The 15,475-nt window shown below is 41.4% G+C and overlaps 1 protein-coding gene across 1 annotated transcript in view; it reads right to left on the bottom strand.

Moving 5' to 3' along the window:
- The window catches only part of LOC306783186 (ephrin type-A receptor 6-like), a 121,570-nt gene that overhangs the window by 80,432 nt on the left and 25,663 nt on the right, over positions 1–15,475 (bottom strand). The window contains exon 3 of the mRNA XM_079276730.1: positions 9,166–9,829. Coding sequence (XP_079132856.1) covers positions 9,166–9,829 — 664 coding nt within the window. The remainder of the gene's footprint in view (positions 1–9,165; positions 9,830–15,475) is intronic.

The raw sequence follows: 15,475 nt of genomic DNA, 5'->3' as shown, positions 1-15,475 counted from the left end.
TTAATGACTAATTCAGTCTCTTGGTCGCCTACGTACCAAAATAGAACACACACATGTGAGAAAAAAGGGAAATCAATTGAAATGTTGCAAATGTCTGACAGGACTGTGCTGGAGGAGAAAAACAAAACAAAAAAAGGAAAGAAAAACATCATACGGTGTCGCTTGCTTTTGTTTTTCTGAGTGAGAGATTATTATGCGGTGCCGAGACAGGCAGGAGCTGTATGTATGTATGTATGCCGGTACGCTGGGGAATTTTTTATTTTTTTTCAACTGTCTTTGATCACTTCCCGGCTTTGAAGTAACTGTCAGTGAAGGGGGGGGGGGGGCGGAAGCCAAGCAGAAGTCACCGCAAGTTCACATCGCAACTAGGACTCGCAAAAAAACTGCAATCTGCATCATTCATTCTTTAAACTGTTAAAATGGCAAAGAGTTGTGGAGATCTCACTCTCCCTCTCCACATTTGTTCTCCATAATTACAGTTTGAAGAGCGACAACATGAGAGCCTCCTAATGTTCATCAAGTGACTGATTTAAAGAGAGACGGTGGAAGGTAAGGCACCACCGGTTCGGAGAAATGTAACTGATATATACGACGTGAATGAGCTGTAGGACACGCAGAAGTGAACACGCTCGTGAAAACCCACACTCACCTATCGACGTGCTTTTCCTCTCCAGTTCTATCAATGCAACACATTTCAGACAAGAAAATGGATTTGTATGCATGTGTGTCTTAGCTTGATACTGATTGTGTGATTGCATGCGTTGATCCATTTTGAGAGTTTTCACTGAATTTCTGCTTGTTCATGGGTGCTCTTCAGAACACAGCTATTATCACATCAAGTCAAATGCCGAAGAGTCAGAGCGGACCTTTTAAACAGATACATAGTTGTCTGTGCCAAATATTTAACCAAGCTTAAATTTGGTGCTCAAAACCATAGTCATGTTGACAATAATACAACTTTATTATAAAGCAGTATGTTACATTGGCTTATGAACACTGGCCTCTACAAACATTGCAATTCGCTGTACCAGCGTTATGTTCAACTACCTCTATTTTATGCATACTCTGCTATTCAACACATATCGCGATTGGTTTCAAGCCGTGTCAGCGATGTTGGGGGTCACACTTGGTTTCTCCCCGTCTGCAACTGTGAGCGAGTAAGCGAGTCAGTGGCAAGATCAAGCTGTGGCATGAGTGGGAAGATGGCCACTGAGTTCATGAGGAAGACCCCACCGCTCTTCACTCACTGCCACCCACACGACAGCCTCCGTGGCCTGCTACAAATGGCACCCATTATTCACTATGCCAAGAGGCTATTGATCCCAACTGCACGGTCAACAGCTTGCAGTGGGACAAAGGAGTTCCACATGTCGAGGATACAGTCAAGTTGTTGACAGCATGTAGTGACAGACAAAGGAGCAGTGGGCAGACAGCAGCTATTTACACTGGGCATTATTCAAGCCACATCATGCTTTTTGGCAGGGAAGCTCCGCCTTTCAGTGGCACACTGAGCTTAATGAGGAAGCATTAGCATACCGTCAGTGTTCAAAGAGCTTTCAATTATATTATCCATGGCTGCCGAGGCAAATGCGAATACAATGACAGTGTAGACAACAAACAAACAGCTATGTATTGAAATACAGTCGCACTGTATGATTTCGCATTCACGTAAGTATAAAGTACACAGGACTGTGAATACAAAAACTCAGTTAAATGATGGGAAATTTATAGACGTCCTCATGTCTGATAGGAAATGTCCTGAGGAGCGATGGATATGTCGGGAGAGAGAACGAGAAAAAGACTAAGATAGTCGTCTTCATGCTGTATGAGGAGAAACTCGAGACCCTGCCGAAGATATACCTCAGCTTTGCCCTTAGGAAGAGACTTGTCCTTCAGAACTCTTAGTGTGTGTGTGTGTGTGTGTGTGTGTGTGTGTGTGTGTGTGTTGATTCTGAACGAAGTGGGGTTAAATTTATCGAACAATCTCCGATCCGCTACAAGCCCTCTCCATCTCTCTCTCTCTCTCTCTTTTCCAGACACTCCCAATTAATCCTGAAGGGTCATGCTTGTTAAACTAAAACTGTCCTTTTCTGAAATGTCACAGTGTCTCCCTGCAGTGTGGCACGTCTGTAAACAGCTCTGTTGCTCAGCCCCCTGGTGCGTCCCCTCGTGCGTGTGCGTGTGTGTGTGTGTGTGTGTGTGTGTGTTTGTTAGAGCATATTTTGTAGGAGCAAAATGTTGCCTCTTGCACTAACACCAACTGCTTGAGTGCATTTTGGGCTGTTGTGTGTGTCGTGGCTGTTGTTGACCAAGATGCCAGGTGGTTTGGTGTGTGGTACGGGCTGTCCCGTCTTTGCCTCGGCGTGTGTGTTTTTCGTGGGTTTCATTATGTGTGTTTTCGTCTGTGCAGCCTCCCTCTTTGGTGTGTGTTTGTGTGTGTGTGTGTGTGTGTGTGTGTGTGTGTGTGTCTGACATCTCATTTGGCGGGCTGACAGGTTGAAGGATATGTGCTGTAATTGTTGTCTGACTGTCTTCATGGTGTAATTGAAAATGTCTTGTGTGAAACTTTCTCCAGGATGTGTAAACCAGCATGCCAATTAAGATGAATACAGCTGCTCCTGTTTCCTGTCCAATTACCGATGTGAAGCCCACCCTTTAGACACCCAATGTGCATCAAGTGAGATCCCGGGCTGTCTGAATAAAAATGGCAGCATTTTATGTGATTTAAACATTCAGAGATTAATTGTGATCTCAGATTAATGTGATATTTTTTTGTCAAGATATTTATTTTTATTTTTTGATTGAATGGACTATAAAATACCACAAGTCAAGTTACAAAATGTCACCGCATGTTGTTTTATTTTTACTCTTTGGGGGTATTCATCATTCTTTAAAATAAGAGGTGCTCAGTAATTCTCAATGTGTGTGGCACGGCATTAGTTTAAAATGTAAAATAGATCGCTTTATTACTCCAGCCCAACACTGGGGAGAACCACTTCTTTTCAGCACATAACAAATAGCACCCGGCTCCAAATACACTGGTGCACACGCACATATAAACAAACACACACACACATACACACACACACACACACAAGCGCACCGTGATTACATTATTCATAGCGCTGCAGAGAGCTCTCCCAGCAAACACACAAGAGCTGCTGTAAAACAGTGAGCGGTAACAGCATCAGCTAGATTGTCTTACAATAAGAGGGATGGAGGGACGGGGAAGGACGACGCGAGAGAGACTGAATGAATGTGTGTGTCAATCATTTAGGCGCAAGGCGTCTTCTTGCATTAACACCAAGGATTGCTCTTGTTGATGTTTTGGTCGGTTTGTGTGTGTCCGTCTATGTGCAGCTCTATATTTAGCCATCGGCGTACTAGCCGGTTGCCTCCCGGAGGGCTGGAGGCGTGCCAAGGAGGAGGCGGAGGTATATATTATACCTTTATTCAACAACAGTATGTATATCATAAGCAATATAGACGTACATAAATATATACACATATAAACATATGAACAGACATACAGAGAGAGCAAGAGCGAGCGTGCACGAGAGAGAGAGACAAAGAGGCATGCACACACACACACCTATAAAACTATAAAGAAAAGAGTAATTGGCAATATGATATTTTAGTCAGCACCACACAATGTCCCCTTACAAACAAAGAGAATATGCCAGGGTGCAGACCCAATATGAAACTTTATTAAAGCTGCATTAACTCCAATTAGCATGACGAGCTCAAGCATATCTAATGCAACAAAATTAAATCAGTTTTAAAAAATGACAGTATTACAGCCTATTCATTAAAATCCTTTAAATTACAAAAGTCACAAAACGTGGCACTTTCACACCTGCGGTTCTGTTCATTAGGTCTGGACCAAGGGAAGAGAAATGACACATTGTTGCATTTCAATTCTGGTCCAGTTGCTGTACACACTGACATATTCCAAGAGAGCCACGAGGAGTTAACATGAAGTCATGACAGTGAACTCGTTGATTGGACAGTTTTGACGATTGTCACCCTGCATCATCTGGGCCCACGTGGGGAACTCAAATTCCAGTGACAGATGTCACTGCAGCGCTTATATGCCTCCGATGTGTATATTCATGTTCTTTGGTGTCACAAAGAGCTCATAAAGAAATAACTGATCATAACCGTTATTCTATTATGAAACTGCAAATCGGCCGCTTTCTGGAGAGTTCAGTCCACCTGTCCACCTCTGCATGTCTCCTTTTAATTCATTGGTGACATCCATTCAGACAAAGAGTCACTCCACAGTGAACGCAAAGAACAACACAATGACTCTTGTGTGCTTGCATCGTCATGGTTGTGTGTGTCTCCAACAACGCTGTTGTTCCTGGAACTATTCGGTCAAAGTATGTACCCACATTCATGCAGACTTTATATTTTACTTTGCCCCCGCAGTGGTTTGTGGTACCATTTTTTAAACGATAATATATTTACTTATTTCTTCATAAACAGTTTTATTCTCCTTCCATTGGATCTTCTAATTACAAAGCTGCATTGTGAATAATATATTTGGGCAGATGAAATCAATTAAAGAACTAATGTGCTAGTCACAGCATGCAGATTAGCGCTGAACCATTAGCAGGACTGTGTGTATTGGGTCATCCGTCCTTGTGCGCTTGCACAAGAGCAATCAAGACCACTCATGAAAGCATATCCATTGTGCCACTAGTTGTGACTTCTGTACCACAAAGCCAGCTGGTGTCTGTTGTGAGCACAACATGACATTTAATGTTTTAGTCTCATAACCAAACGGGTAATTGTAGCTTTTACAGTGTTCATGAAATTGAATATTCTACAGAAGGCCATAACAAGTAAACGTGTGCTAAAAGGAAGCGGTCACCAGTCTAAGTCTATACATGGAGGAGCATGCCAGGTGAAACATGGCTTGTATGGGTTATTGTTAGCTGATAGAGTTGATTACCGTCAGCCTCACTGCAGCACACTGACATCCAAACTTCATCCAGGAAATGAATATGGGATTAGAGTACTATTGTGACCAAAAGCACTGAGTTTGAATTCGAGAAAAAGATGATTTGGCTTTAGCTGGGTGGAGAGCATGTCCTTGTTTTCCTACTTCAGTCGAGCTGAAGTCTTTTATTTGGACTCATCTTTTCTCTGGGACAAATACAGTTCTTTTTGCAATTCAGAACTGGAGTGTTTGTTTGTTTGGGGTTGATTTTTGGAGTTATCTTAAACAATTTAGATACTAAACAGAACGGCAGCACTATGGGGATCTTTGGCCCACACTTCAGCTCAGCTCTGTTGCAATCGAAGCAGGATGGAATCACCTCGACCTTTTATTTCTGTTTAAAATGCATTTAACAGTTACATTTTAGCCCTTACCTATTGGCAAGTGTGATTGATGCTTTCATTCTGTCATTCTGTTAGACTGTTTGTGTTTCCTGTGCCACCGAGAGGGTGCTGTTCCTCTGCTGTCTACCGTCTGCCTGATCCATTAGAATGCAGTATCACTGTCGAGTGGGTGCATGAGCTACGTCAGAATCAGCTTTATCGGCCATGTATGGCATATACATACAAGGAATTTGACTCCGATTTTTCTGCTGCTCTCAACGTACATACACAGAAATAGACAAAGAAACAAAATACAGGGATAACCAAATAGGACGCAGGTAAGCATTCACATGTAACTACCGTGTACACATAGCCATCTCATATAACACATAGTCGACCAAAGAAGAGGAGCACAAAGGTAAATCCTGTTCTTTTAAAAAGACTCATCAACGAGGGTATTTTACCGAAATCCCAGATCATTCAAACCCATTATTATTTTCCAGCCAAGTCAAGCAGCCGTGGCACTTAAGGGACCGATTGGTTGTAAACCGGGAATTGAAGCATTAGCTTAGCCAGCCACCTCAGTCTTTCTCCTTCAATGCCCAAGGCGTTCCAGTGGTACCTTGTGCGGAGGCTTTTAATACAGACGCTTGTTTAAATCCTGGAACAATGAGCAAGGGCTGCATTTCAGGTCTGACATTGCAGTAAAATGCCATCACATTGCCCAAAGGGCTAAACTTAACCCAACTGTGAAATCGGATTCTTAGAGAGCGAGGGGTGAAGGATAGAAAGGGAAGAGGGTTATTGTGGTCTGTAGGGCCTATAGGGATGCCGATAAGTAGAAATTACTGTTTTTTAACATAACTATGATGGATATGACATCCAAACACATCCAAGAGAGATTTAAGATTTGCTTTACATTTACATTTGGGTATGCACCACATCAAACCATCACTTCTTTAAAAAAAAAAGAAAAGCAAGCCTGCAAATATGTTTCAAGCTGCAAGCAAACTCACTACGCAGTATGTTTTCCCCTCCAAGTCCTCAAGAGTCTGTTCATCATTATAACGCTTTTTCCGTCACTCAACAACTATATATAGAATTGGGAAGATTAATAAAACGGACAGCCATGAATGAAGTTTGGTACAGTCCGGCTCTAATCACAGCTGCAGTTTAACCCCTGACCCGCTGATTGCGATGCAGCTGCGAGTGCAGCTGGGAAACGACGCCGGTCCGTGTGACAAGATGAATCGTAATCAACTGTATAGAAGGACATCTGGTTCTGGATGGTGGGAGAAGAGCAGTGAATAGTCTTGAAATCATTTTTGGAAAGAGCACTAAGCAAGGCTGTAGTTTGCCGTGATGTTCGATAGATGTGGAGGGGAACGAAAATTGCACTCTGTCCTCCAATTTGTGTCAATACTTCCATCTATTGTGCTCCTAGTTCATTCTGGGAGAAGTGAGGGTACATTGACTTTATTCAAATCAAACAAATGTCAGGCCAATACAGAGGAAAGGTTGGGTTTGTGTCCACCTGGCACCTCTCAATAAGAAAAAGTGCCAGGTATGTACCTTAAACTGCAGTGAATTTAGAACTTGTAGGTGTTAAAATCAGGGTTAATCAATTAACACCATAACATATTTTGTTGCTTATATTCTTACAGCACTTTTTGTAGCTAGTTTCTCTGTTAGCACATTAGCCAGCTTGTATCTACTGACATGTGTACCAGTTGACCTGACATCAGGCCTGTACATGGCTTGAAAAGAAGTTGCATTGGACCTTCATGAAGGTATTTTTCTTTTTTGTACTATTGCATTCCCAGTGAGTATTACCACCAGCGATAACCCAAAGCTCATATCAGAGAGTTGAGGATCAAACTGCTACCAAGCCAGCCGAGGTAATCTGTCACACCAAGGTAGCCCCTGGGACAGCGGGTGGTACCCCCCCCCCCTCCCCCACACACACACACACACTCCATATATATACATATATATATATATATATATATATATATAAATCACACAGACACAGTACAAATCCACTGAAAGAGTTCAGATTCTAGGATCTTCATCTTCATCACAAGACGCAGCACTAAGTTTCACTTTATGACAGTTCACTAATGCACTGCTCATGTTTGGCGCTCAACAAATCCCCCAACTCATTGAGCAATACTTTTGTCATTTTAACCATTTGGGAGAATTGTAAACTAAAAAAGTAGCGATTTCAAAATGTACTGTTTCGTATTTTGTGTTCACACAGCAAGGCCCTAAATATTCGAGCATATACTATAACCGGAGATAATGCTGAGTGCATCTTAGCCCTGCAAATAGGATCTCTTTGGAATCTCTGCAGTATGCAAAAGAGCCAGACAATGAAGGACAAGTAGCAAAAGTAATGTCATGGAATGAAATATATTTGATAGAAAAGGTGTTAATGCATCACATTTTGAAGACATTTTAAATGCAAATGTTTTGACATGCATGCATCTGTGCACAAACTAGGATTGGGCAATTGGATGAATATATCGGCTATCAGCGATTGGCCCGATAGGGGATCACAGCCCCGTAGAGCCTGCATATTTCCACATCTGACTCAGTAAACTCAGGGTTTATGTCGACCACACCAGAGTTGGTGATTGTTAGAACAGTGGAAAGACTAACAAAGATGGTTTTGGTGAGAAAACTATTTTCAATGACTTTACAAGGCAATCAGGCCGGTCTTAGTTCAGTGAAAGAGATCAACTTAAATTCAGTGGTTGTAATTTTCTTATTATTGAGGAATATAGGTTGAAGAATATTTCCTTTCTTGACATTTTGTGAGTTCATTTTGTTTATTTACTAGACTCAAAAAAGGAAAGAGAGCTCGAGGAACATAACAAACTTGCCACTCGAACACATCTTCCAGCTGACACTACGAGGGAGACATTTCCCCTCAGTGCTTTGTACCAGAAATTTAATTTTTGCCAGAAATCCAGGCAACAATTTTACTTGGTTAGGTTAAGTAAAGGTCATGGTTTGGGATAAAACAAACCCTGTTTAGCAGAAATCCCTGAAGGCAAACTTCTCCCACGTGTGGATACATCAATAATGTCCGGTTGTTCCGCTGACGGTGGCCGTTTGGAAGATTTTAACACATTGCCTTACCCTAGCACACATACACCAATACAGCCTTATACATAATCAGCGAAGCTCTTTGCCATCACACTAACAACCCTAAACACTCTAATCCCCCCCACATTAGATCTGATCTTATTCTCCACAGAGTTAGCAGGAAGCAATAACCGGGGGGGAGCGGAGGAAAATGAAGGAGGGGTAATGAGGAGCAGAAGGGAATGAAGAGAGGAGCTGAAAGATAAACTTGCTTTTATTAATCATTTGTGTATGACAGCACAGCAAAAGGGACTCATAGAGAGATGGACAGTCACTGAGACATACTGTATCAGACATTATATCAGACACTATGTGACTGGCTGATGCTTGAATACGTACACTATATTAATTCGAGGAAACTAACGCCCTGGACTACTATATCATACTGTGTGTCATACCATGTTGATGAAAGATTATAAGAATAAAGAAGACTGTGAATTTGATAAGGCGGGAATATACCAGGGGTCCGAGTCCGGACCAAGGCGCCGTTGTATCCGGACCCATACCTATAACCGATAGTTAATTGAGAGTTATAAAACTAAAACTTTAACGAAATGTGGCTTTTTTAAACGCCGCAGCTTTTCTAGTCGCGCTTTTCTCTGCATTGCAAGAGTTGCTGGAGTCGTAACACATGCTACATTGATGAATGTAAAGCAAAATTAATGACAGAATGGTTGAAAAACTCACCAGCACACGAGCCATCGATCTCCTCATACGCAACGCTGCAGACGCATCTTCCCAAGGGGACCAACCAGTCTCCATCAGCGCCACAGAAGAGTTTGGGTGTGTCTCTTTCTTCAGCATGGTCAACACAAGCCCCCCTCACCTCGACCAATGAAGAAGAGTCCACACGAGGCACTGTGTCCGGAAATGAGGCCAGGTTCCTCAGCGTGAACGGACATTTCTTATAGTAAACCCTCACTGAAACCAAGGCAATGCAGGCACCGATATCTTGAAATGCCAGATAGAAGCCCTTTCTGGTCATGGGTCCCACCTCGCGCACCTCTGTGTTGAGCTTAAGGATGCGATCTCCGAGATCCATCTGAGTGAAGCTTTCATCGGCAGCGATGGTGTCTATCTTGGTGTACTGTGGGGGCTTGAATTTGACAGCGTGAGCCTCATCGGTCTCATGGTAGAAGAGATTGAAAGTCTCCTTGCAGGTACCAGACACCCAAGGGATGGAGTTGCAGTCACGCAGGGTGAAGCGAAGCTCCACGTAGATCTTTTGGGCAGCCTGCCGAGAGATCCAGTTGGAGCGAAGCCAGTTGTTCTGGTTGGGCTCCATCACGCTGCAAACCTGGAAAGTATGGATGGGCCGGTTGTGCTCGTCCATCTCCGTGATGGCGTCCCACTAAACAGGAAATAAGAAGTGAATGGGATGATGAAAGAAGAGGGAGAAGCAAAGAATCGTAATTAATTAATCAATCAATAGTAATTAAATGATAAGACCAATTGTATTAAGTCCCTGTGGTGGCCCCAACAGGCAAGTCTGTCAATATAAATGGTGATGTTTTTACTAGTAAGGTTTTAAATTTAAATGTAGTCCTGATTGTGGCACTTAAAGATATGCCATGGGGTCATTGAAATCCAAAAGGTTCATCCCTTTTAGAGGACGAATGTGATCAGAAAATTTTATTGCAATCTGGCTATTTCTACCCACCTTGTGTAAAGGTGATATGTGGGCTAGAAAGTAAATTGAGAATTAGATTGAGACTGTCCTCCCAAGAAGAATTACGTTGTTAATCAGGGTAGTTGGATTGGTTAACAAAACATTGGACCTTATCGCAGGAGACTGCTGTTTGTTTTGAATTCATAACGGTAACCATGATGACAAAGCTCCTTAAATCTTGGCTTTTAATTTCAACCAACCAAACCACAGAATTTCTCGAACCGTATCTACAAACTTCTTAAACCAAACCAGGCTTTTTCCCTAAAAATAGTTTTTTGTGTCAAACCAAGCCTACCCAACTAACATTCTAGTTTCTGCAGTTCTATGATTTATATGTTATGACAGTTAGAATAGATTAGACATTGGTATTCAATGAATATTCACACCATTTTTTTTCTTCAAATACCTTTGATCATATCAAGTCAGACATTTAATTGGCGAGACATTTCAGATGATCAACGGACAGAATATTACACTCAACAAAAAAAAAACCTGCTGTCTGACTCCAGCTGCCTAGTCATCAGCTCTGCAACTCCCAGGTCACATGATCAGGGCGTATGGCAGCTTTGCAGGGTCATGAGGTTACCTGTCCCCATGTTGATGGGAGAGAAGTTAATAGGGGTTTTCAGCCCCCAGGTCCCGCACGGCTCTCTGGTTTTATTAGAATGGGGACTGGCTACATGGGCGACCCCAAAACCACCGAACACCGACCTCCAAGAATGAAATAACTTGCCTGGGAAAAGGGGCTCTCAAATCACTCCGCGTACAATGCAGCATTGGAGCCTCCACAAGCTGCAGCGTTTGCCTTTGTGTGTGTCTGGCTTTATATTTAGACTGATAGTCAAACCATTTTGCTTCGTCTTTATATGGTGTGCGTATGATTTTAAACTATTACTACTCCTAATATTACTTCAGCCACAGTAGCACACCTTAGCACACTACGGTCAACACGTTTTCACACAGACAAGCAATGGATGCAAGTGGGAGGTGAGGTGAGGAAGTCCAACAATGAAGCTATTAATTACCGACCAACATAACTATCATTTTGTGTTTAAAAAGTGAACTGACTTTAACACACCTACACAAACACACACTTTATGTTACCATTCTCCGGTCTAAGAGAGGAGACCCATTCTAAGTAATGGCTGGAAAACAACTCCTTTACAGGCAAACACAGTCCAGAGAGTTGCAATAGAGCTGCTGGTTAATTCACCAATACTATTTGCCTGATAAGCTCGTGCATTTAATAAGCTGTTTTGCACTTAGCTAAATATTACCTCTTGATGAGAGTAGTAATCAAAGCCAAATGTTTGCTTTCACACACTCATTATCCTTTTTAATAACATGTTCTAATTCAATCATCCAAGGACGACGGGCTTTAATCTGCTCTTCCCTCGAGGTGTAATTGTAGAATTACAGTCAATCAAATAGATTTTGATTAGATGTGATATTGCCCATCACCTGTGAGGCTATGCACGATGGATTTTGTTGGGCACACAAAAGAACCGCAGTAAATCAAGGTTAAAAAATGCTTCATGTGTAATGAAAAGCCAAAAGATGAGGGGAAATTCACCTCTGTTAACTTTGCAGCAAAGAAGGAACAGTATCACAGATTGTCGTTCTATTGTGTCCAGCTTTCCACATTAATGGCATAAACAGTGGGTGATGAATATTTAGATTTTAGTTAAATCTGTTAAGTTTATTCATAATCAGATTCAATGTATTTAACCAATAAGTACATATCTAACTTCATATTTGCCTTGCTTTACTGTACATACTGTATGTCAGTTTATTTTCTGATTTAAGGAATTAAGGAACTTTCCTACCGAGAGTTAGATGAGAGAATTAAAACCACTGCCGTGTCTTTACTGTATATATGAAGCTAACGCCGGTTAGGCTTGGACAGTATTTCAGTATTCGGGCAGAATGATTTTCAATACCTCTGAACTTTCTATTAGTTTGTATTGATGTGATATATTGTAGAGCACAGTCCGGCCACCAGAGGTCGACCTCTATGGTGTAGCAGGCGGAAAGATGCAGCACCCTTGAGCTTCAACGCTTTCTTTTAACAACAGTAAAACAAGAGTAAGCGCTACAGTTTAGAAGCGTAACTGAAGGAATTGAGATTATACAGGACGACACCTTGTCTTGGTTTAAAAAGAAAATGTTTGACACTTCCACACCGGAGACATAGCATGGGAATCAATTCATTTAAATGTGGGAAACGAGAACAAGCTTGTCTTTGTTGAACACACAAACACACTGAGATTGGTGATAAAGCGCTTTCTACAAGATATATTGTGTATCAATGCCTTCAAGCTCTAAGAGATATATAGAAGGGATGACACTTTGTGTTTAAATAAACCAGACGATCAATATTGTTTGAAATTCTGTACATTTTTCAGAATTTTTCGACACCAAATTTTCAGTTTCTGCCAATTATTTTAAATTCAGTTTATGGTGCTTGACTGACACAAAAGTGAAGTGTGGTGTCAAGTGTCTTCATTAAACTGTATGTTCCTATAATGGTTGCTAAAGGGCAACCAAGCAATCCAAGGAACCCCAGTCTATTGCCTATTAATAGTGACTGTTACAGAGCTGTGTTTGTGTGCTAACACATAGCAAAGTCAGACATAGCCTTCAGCCTTTCTTCTCAGGACATTTAATAATGTATCAAGGCTGGTTTCAATACTTAAGGGATTGGAGTTCTAATATCTTGATTAGGACTAAAAACATTCTTTCGTGACAAAGTAGTGTTTGAAAGTTGTGTTAAATCGAGAAAGAGAAGATAGAAAGCAGGAGATAAAGAAAGAGATGAAAAACAAAACGTGTAAAGCATGCATGGAGGTATGTGTGTTTCATCAGGAGATACTAGAGAATTACTAAAGTTCGGAGGCAATTAAATGAGCTCAAACGACACTGTAGATAGACTGTGGCCAGAGACAGCGAGATAGAGGCAGAGATATTCGTGTGGTTTGTCCCTAAGGGGGAAAACGATCCACGGTGATAGGAGCATATTGCTACTCGAATCCCCAACTAAATACCACTCACAGATGATCTAAAAGCCTCCAAGACTTCCACATCTTGTCAGCTGATAATGTCAAGCAGCGTTGTGGTGTCAGCACTTTTAAATAAGTCACTCTTGCTGCTTTACATTTACAAGAGCTGTAAATTGAGTTTTTCCAAGATGTCTGACAGGCAATGAAATTGATTTCCTCTTAATTGACTTCAAAATATAAGGGTCGTTTCAGCGACGGCATCACACCTTTGGGCCAAAGCCTGAAGTGCCTTTGAAATCACCAACCTGACAGGACCTTCAACCACTTTATTGCGTGTGTAACCCTGATGTGTCATCTGAATAAGAACTTCTTTTTCAAAGTAGAAAACTTGAAGTGAAGCCACCTCAGTAACTTGCCATCCAGCCTTAACATGCATAATTGAAAAACGGTCAGAAAACGTGGCTGATTGATTGCAGCCTGAGACCAAAGCCCTTATAGCCCATCACTCTCGCACATGAAAGAGAGCCAGTCATTTAACTGGCCAGTCGCCCGGAGATGAGCTCCTTTTATTTAAACTGTGAAACCTGCAGCCCGATGGAGAACAGCACTTTTAAATATCGTGTCATAACCCGCTCCGCTCGTCCTCGATTGAAATTAAACATTTAGCGATTCCTAGCGTTCCACTTGGTTGGGTCTTAAAAAAGAATAAAACACAATTTAAAAGTCAAATGTCGCTCTGTGCAAATTAGAGTGTGTTATGACCGACTATTAAAAAATTACTTAATAATCAGGCCTATTACTGAATGAAACCAGTGGGGTAGGTTAAGGAGTGGAGCTTTTAAAGGTGTACGATCAGACTGGTAGGAGACGTGTGTGCTCATTGTGTAAAAAATGTTAAAATCTTTACAGATTTGGCTAACACACACACACACACACACACACACACACAAAGTATAATACCCACTGTAGGAAGTAGACAATTAGCTATTTTTCTTATTCATGAGATTCTACTTTGTTCAGTTACTGTGTGGAGCAGTGGCCATTGGAAATGCAACTGATAGCTGTTTCATTGATACGATGAAACTATGTGTCTATGCATGCGAAGTATGAACTAAAATCCCCCAATTTACTGATACACATACAACCGTGTGCACTTGTGTTGTAATATACATTTGATTTAATTACAATAAACATTTGGACATTGGGATACTGAATTTGTCCTAAAAATATGTGAGCTATCTGTGTGCCTGAATAATGAATGATGAAAATAAACACAGTACACCTTTATATCCGGTGGCTGGAATTTAGCAGGCCCCACAGCAATGATAGGGAGGAATTACAAATGTCCTATGGGAAACAAGGACACTGCATATTGTATGTTGTTGGTGTGAAAGACGAATACAGTCAAATCACAGGTGTTCATTTGGTCCACAGGAGACTTGATCTGTATGAATATTCATAATTTCATTTTCTTTTGTCATCACCAGGGGATTGCAGGACACTACACAGTGTCCTGCAGCCTCACCTGCTTTTCTTAGAACAAAACATGCTCCTGCTGTGGTCACACACACACACACACAGTCAGTGGAGTTGGGAGCAGGTGTGTTTTTCCCAGGCTTCCTCTCTCAATTAAAGCAAAGATAAAGACTGCGGAGAAGAAGAAAACTAAAAAAGTAGCCAACATCAACGCCGTTAACTCCTTTATTTCTTCAGATCATTCCCACTATCCATCTTTTTTTGTCTATCTTTTTGTGTTTTCTTTCCCTCCTCCAGACAACATTTCGACACAAAACACTGAAAAACAATTCCTTTTCACCATCTTTGACACAACTTGACACGCAGAAAATAAAAGCCTGCTGTGCTTTACTTCATCAATGTGAGGACAAACTCATTAACTCTAAAACAACGAGAATCACTCCCTCTGCTGGACTCACCCCGGTGGGGTCATTTATCTCTCCTGTCCTTTTTGCCATTAGCTTCACAGCCGGGTGATTAAATTATAACTACATATCACATTACAGTTTGTCTGGGAAAAGATACCACTTAGCACTACCAACATGCCACACTGCCATGTGAAACTCTGAATACACATCCAATCCCATCAATGGTATGTTAACACACGTCGAAAGGCAATTTAGACGTGATGCACTTAACACTCTGGCAGAAAGTGATCACTTAATCTGAAGGGCCGGAGTCTATTAAGGACATTTTAATTTGTTCTTCTGTTAACAAGGAGTTTTGCATATTGTTTTTAGGTGACTTGTTATTTCTCCATAGTGCGCATTCTTTAATATCCAGCAATTAATAGCTTTTCTTCCAAGGTTTTCCT

Source organism: Melanostigma gelatinosum, assembly GCF_949748355.1.
Source record: "Melanostigma gelatinosum genome assembly, chromosome: 10".
Classification (NCBI taxonomy): Eukaryota; Metazoa; Chordata; class Actinopteri; order Perciformes; family Zoarcidae; genus Melanostigma; species Melanostigma gelatinosum.
The sequence above is the reverse complement of the archived record's forward strand: the minus strand, read 5'-3'. Positions and strand labels throughout refer to the sequence as shown.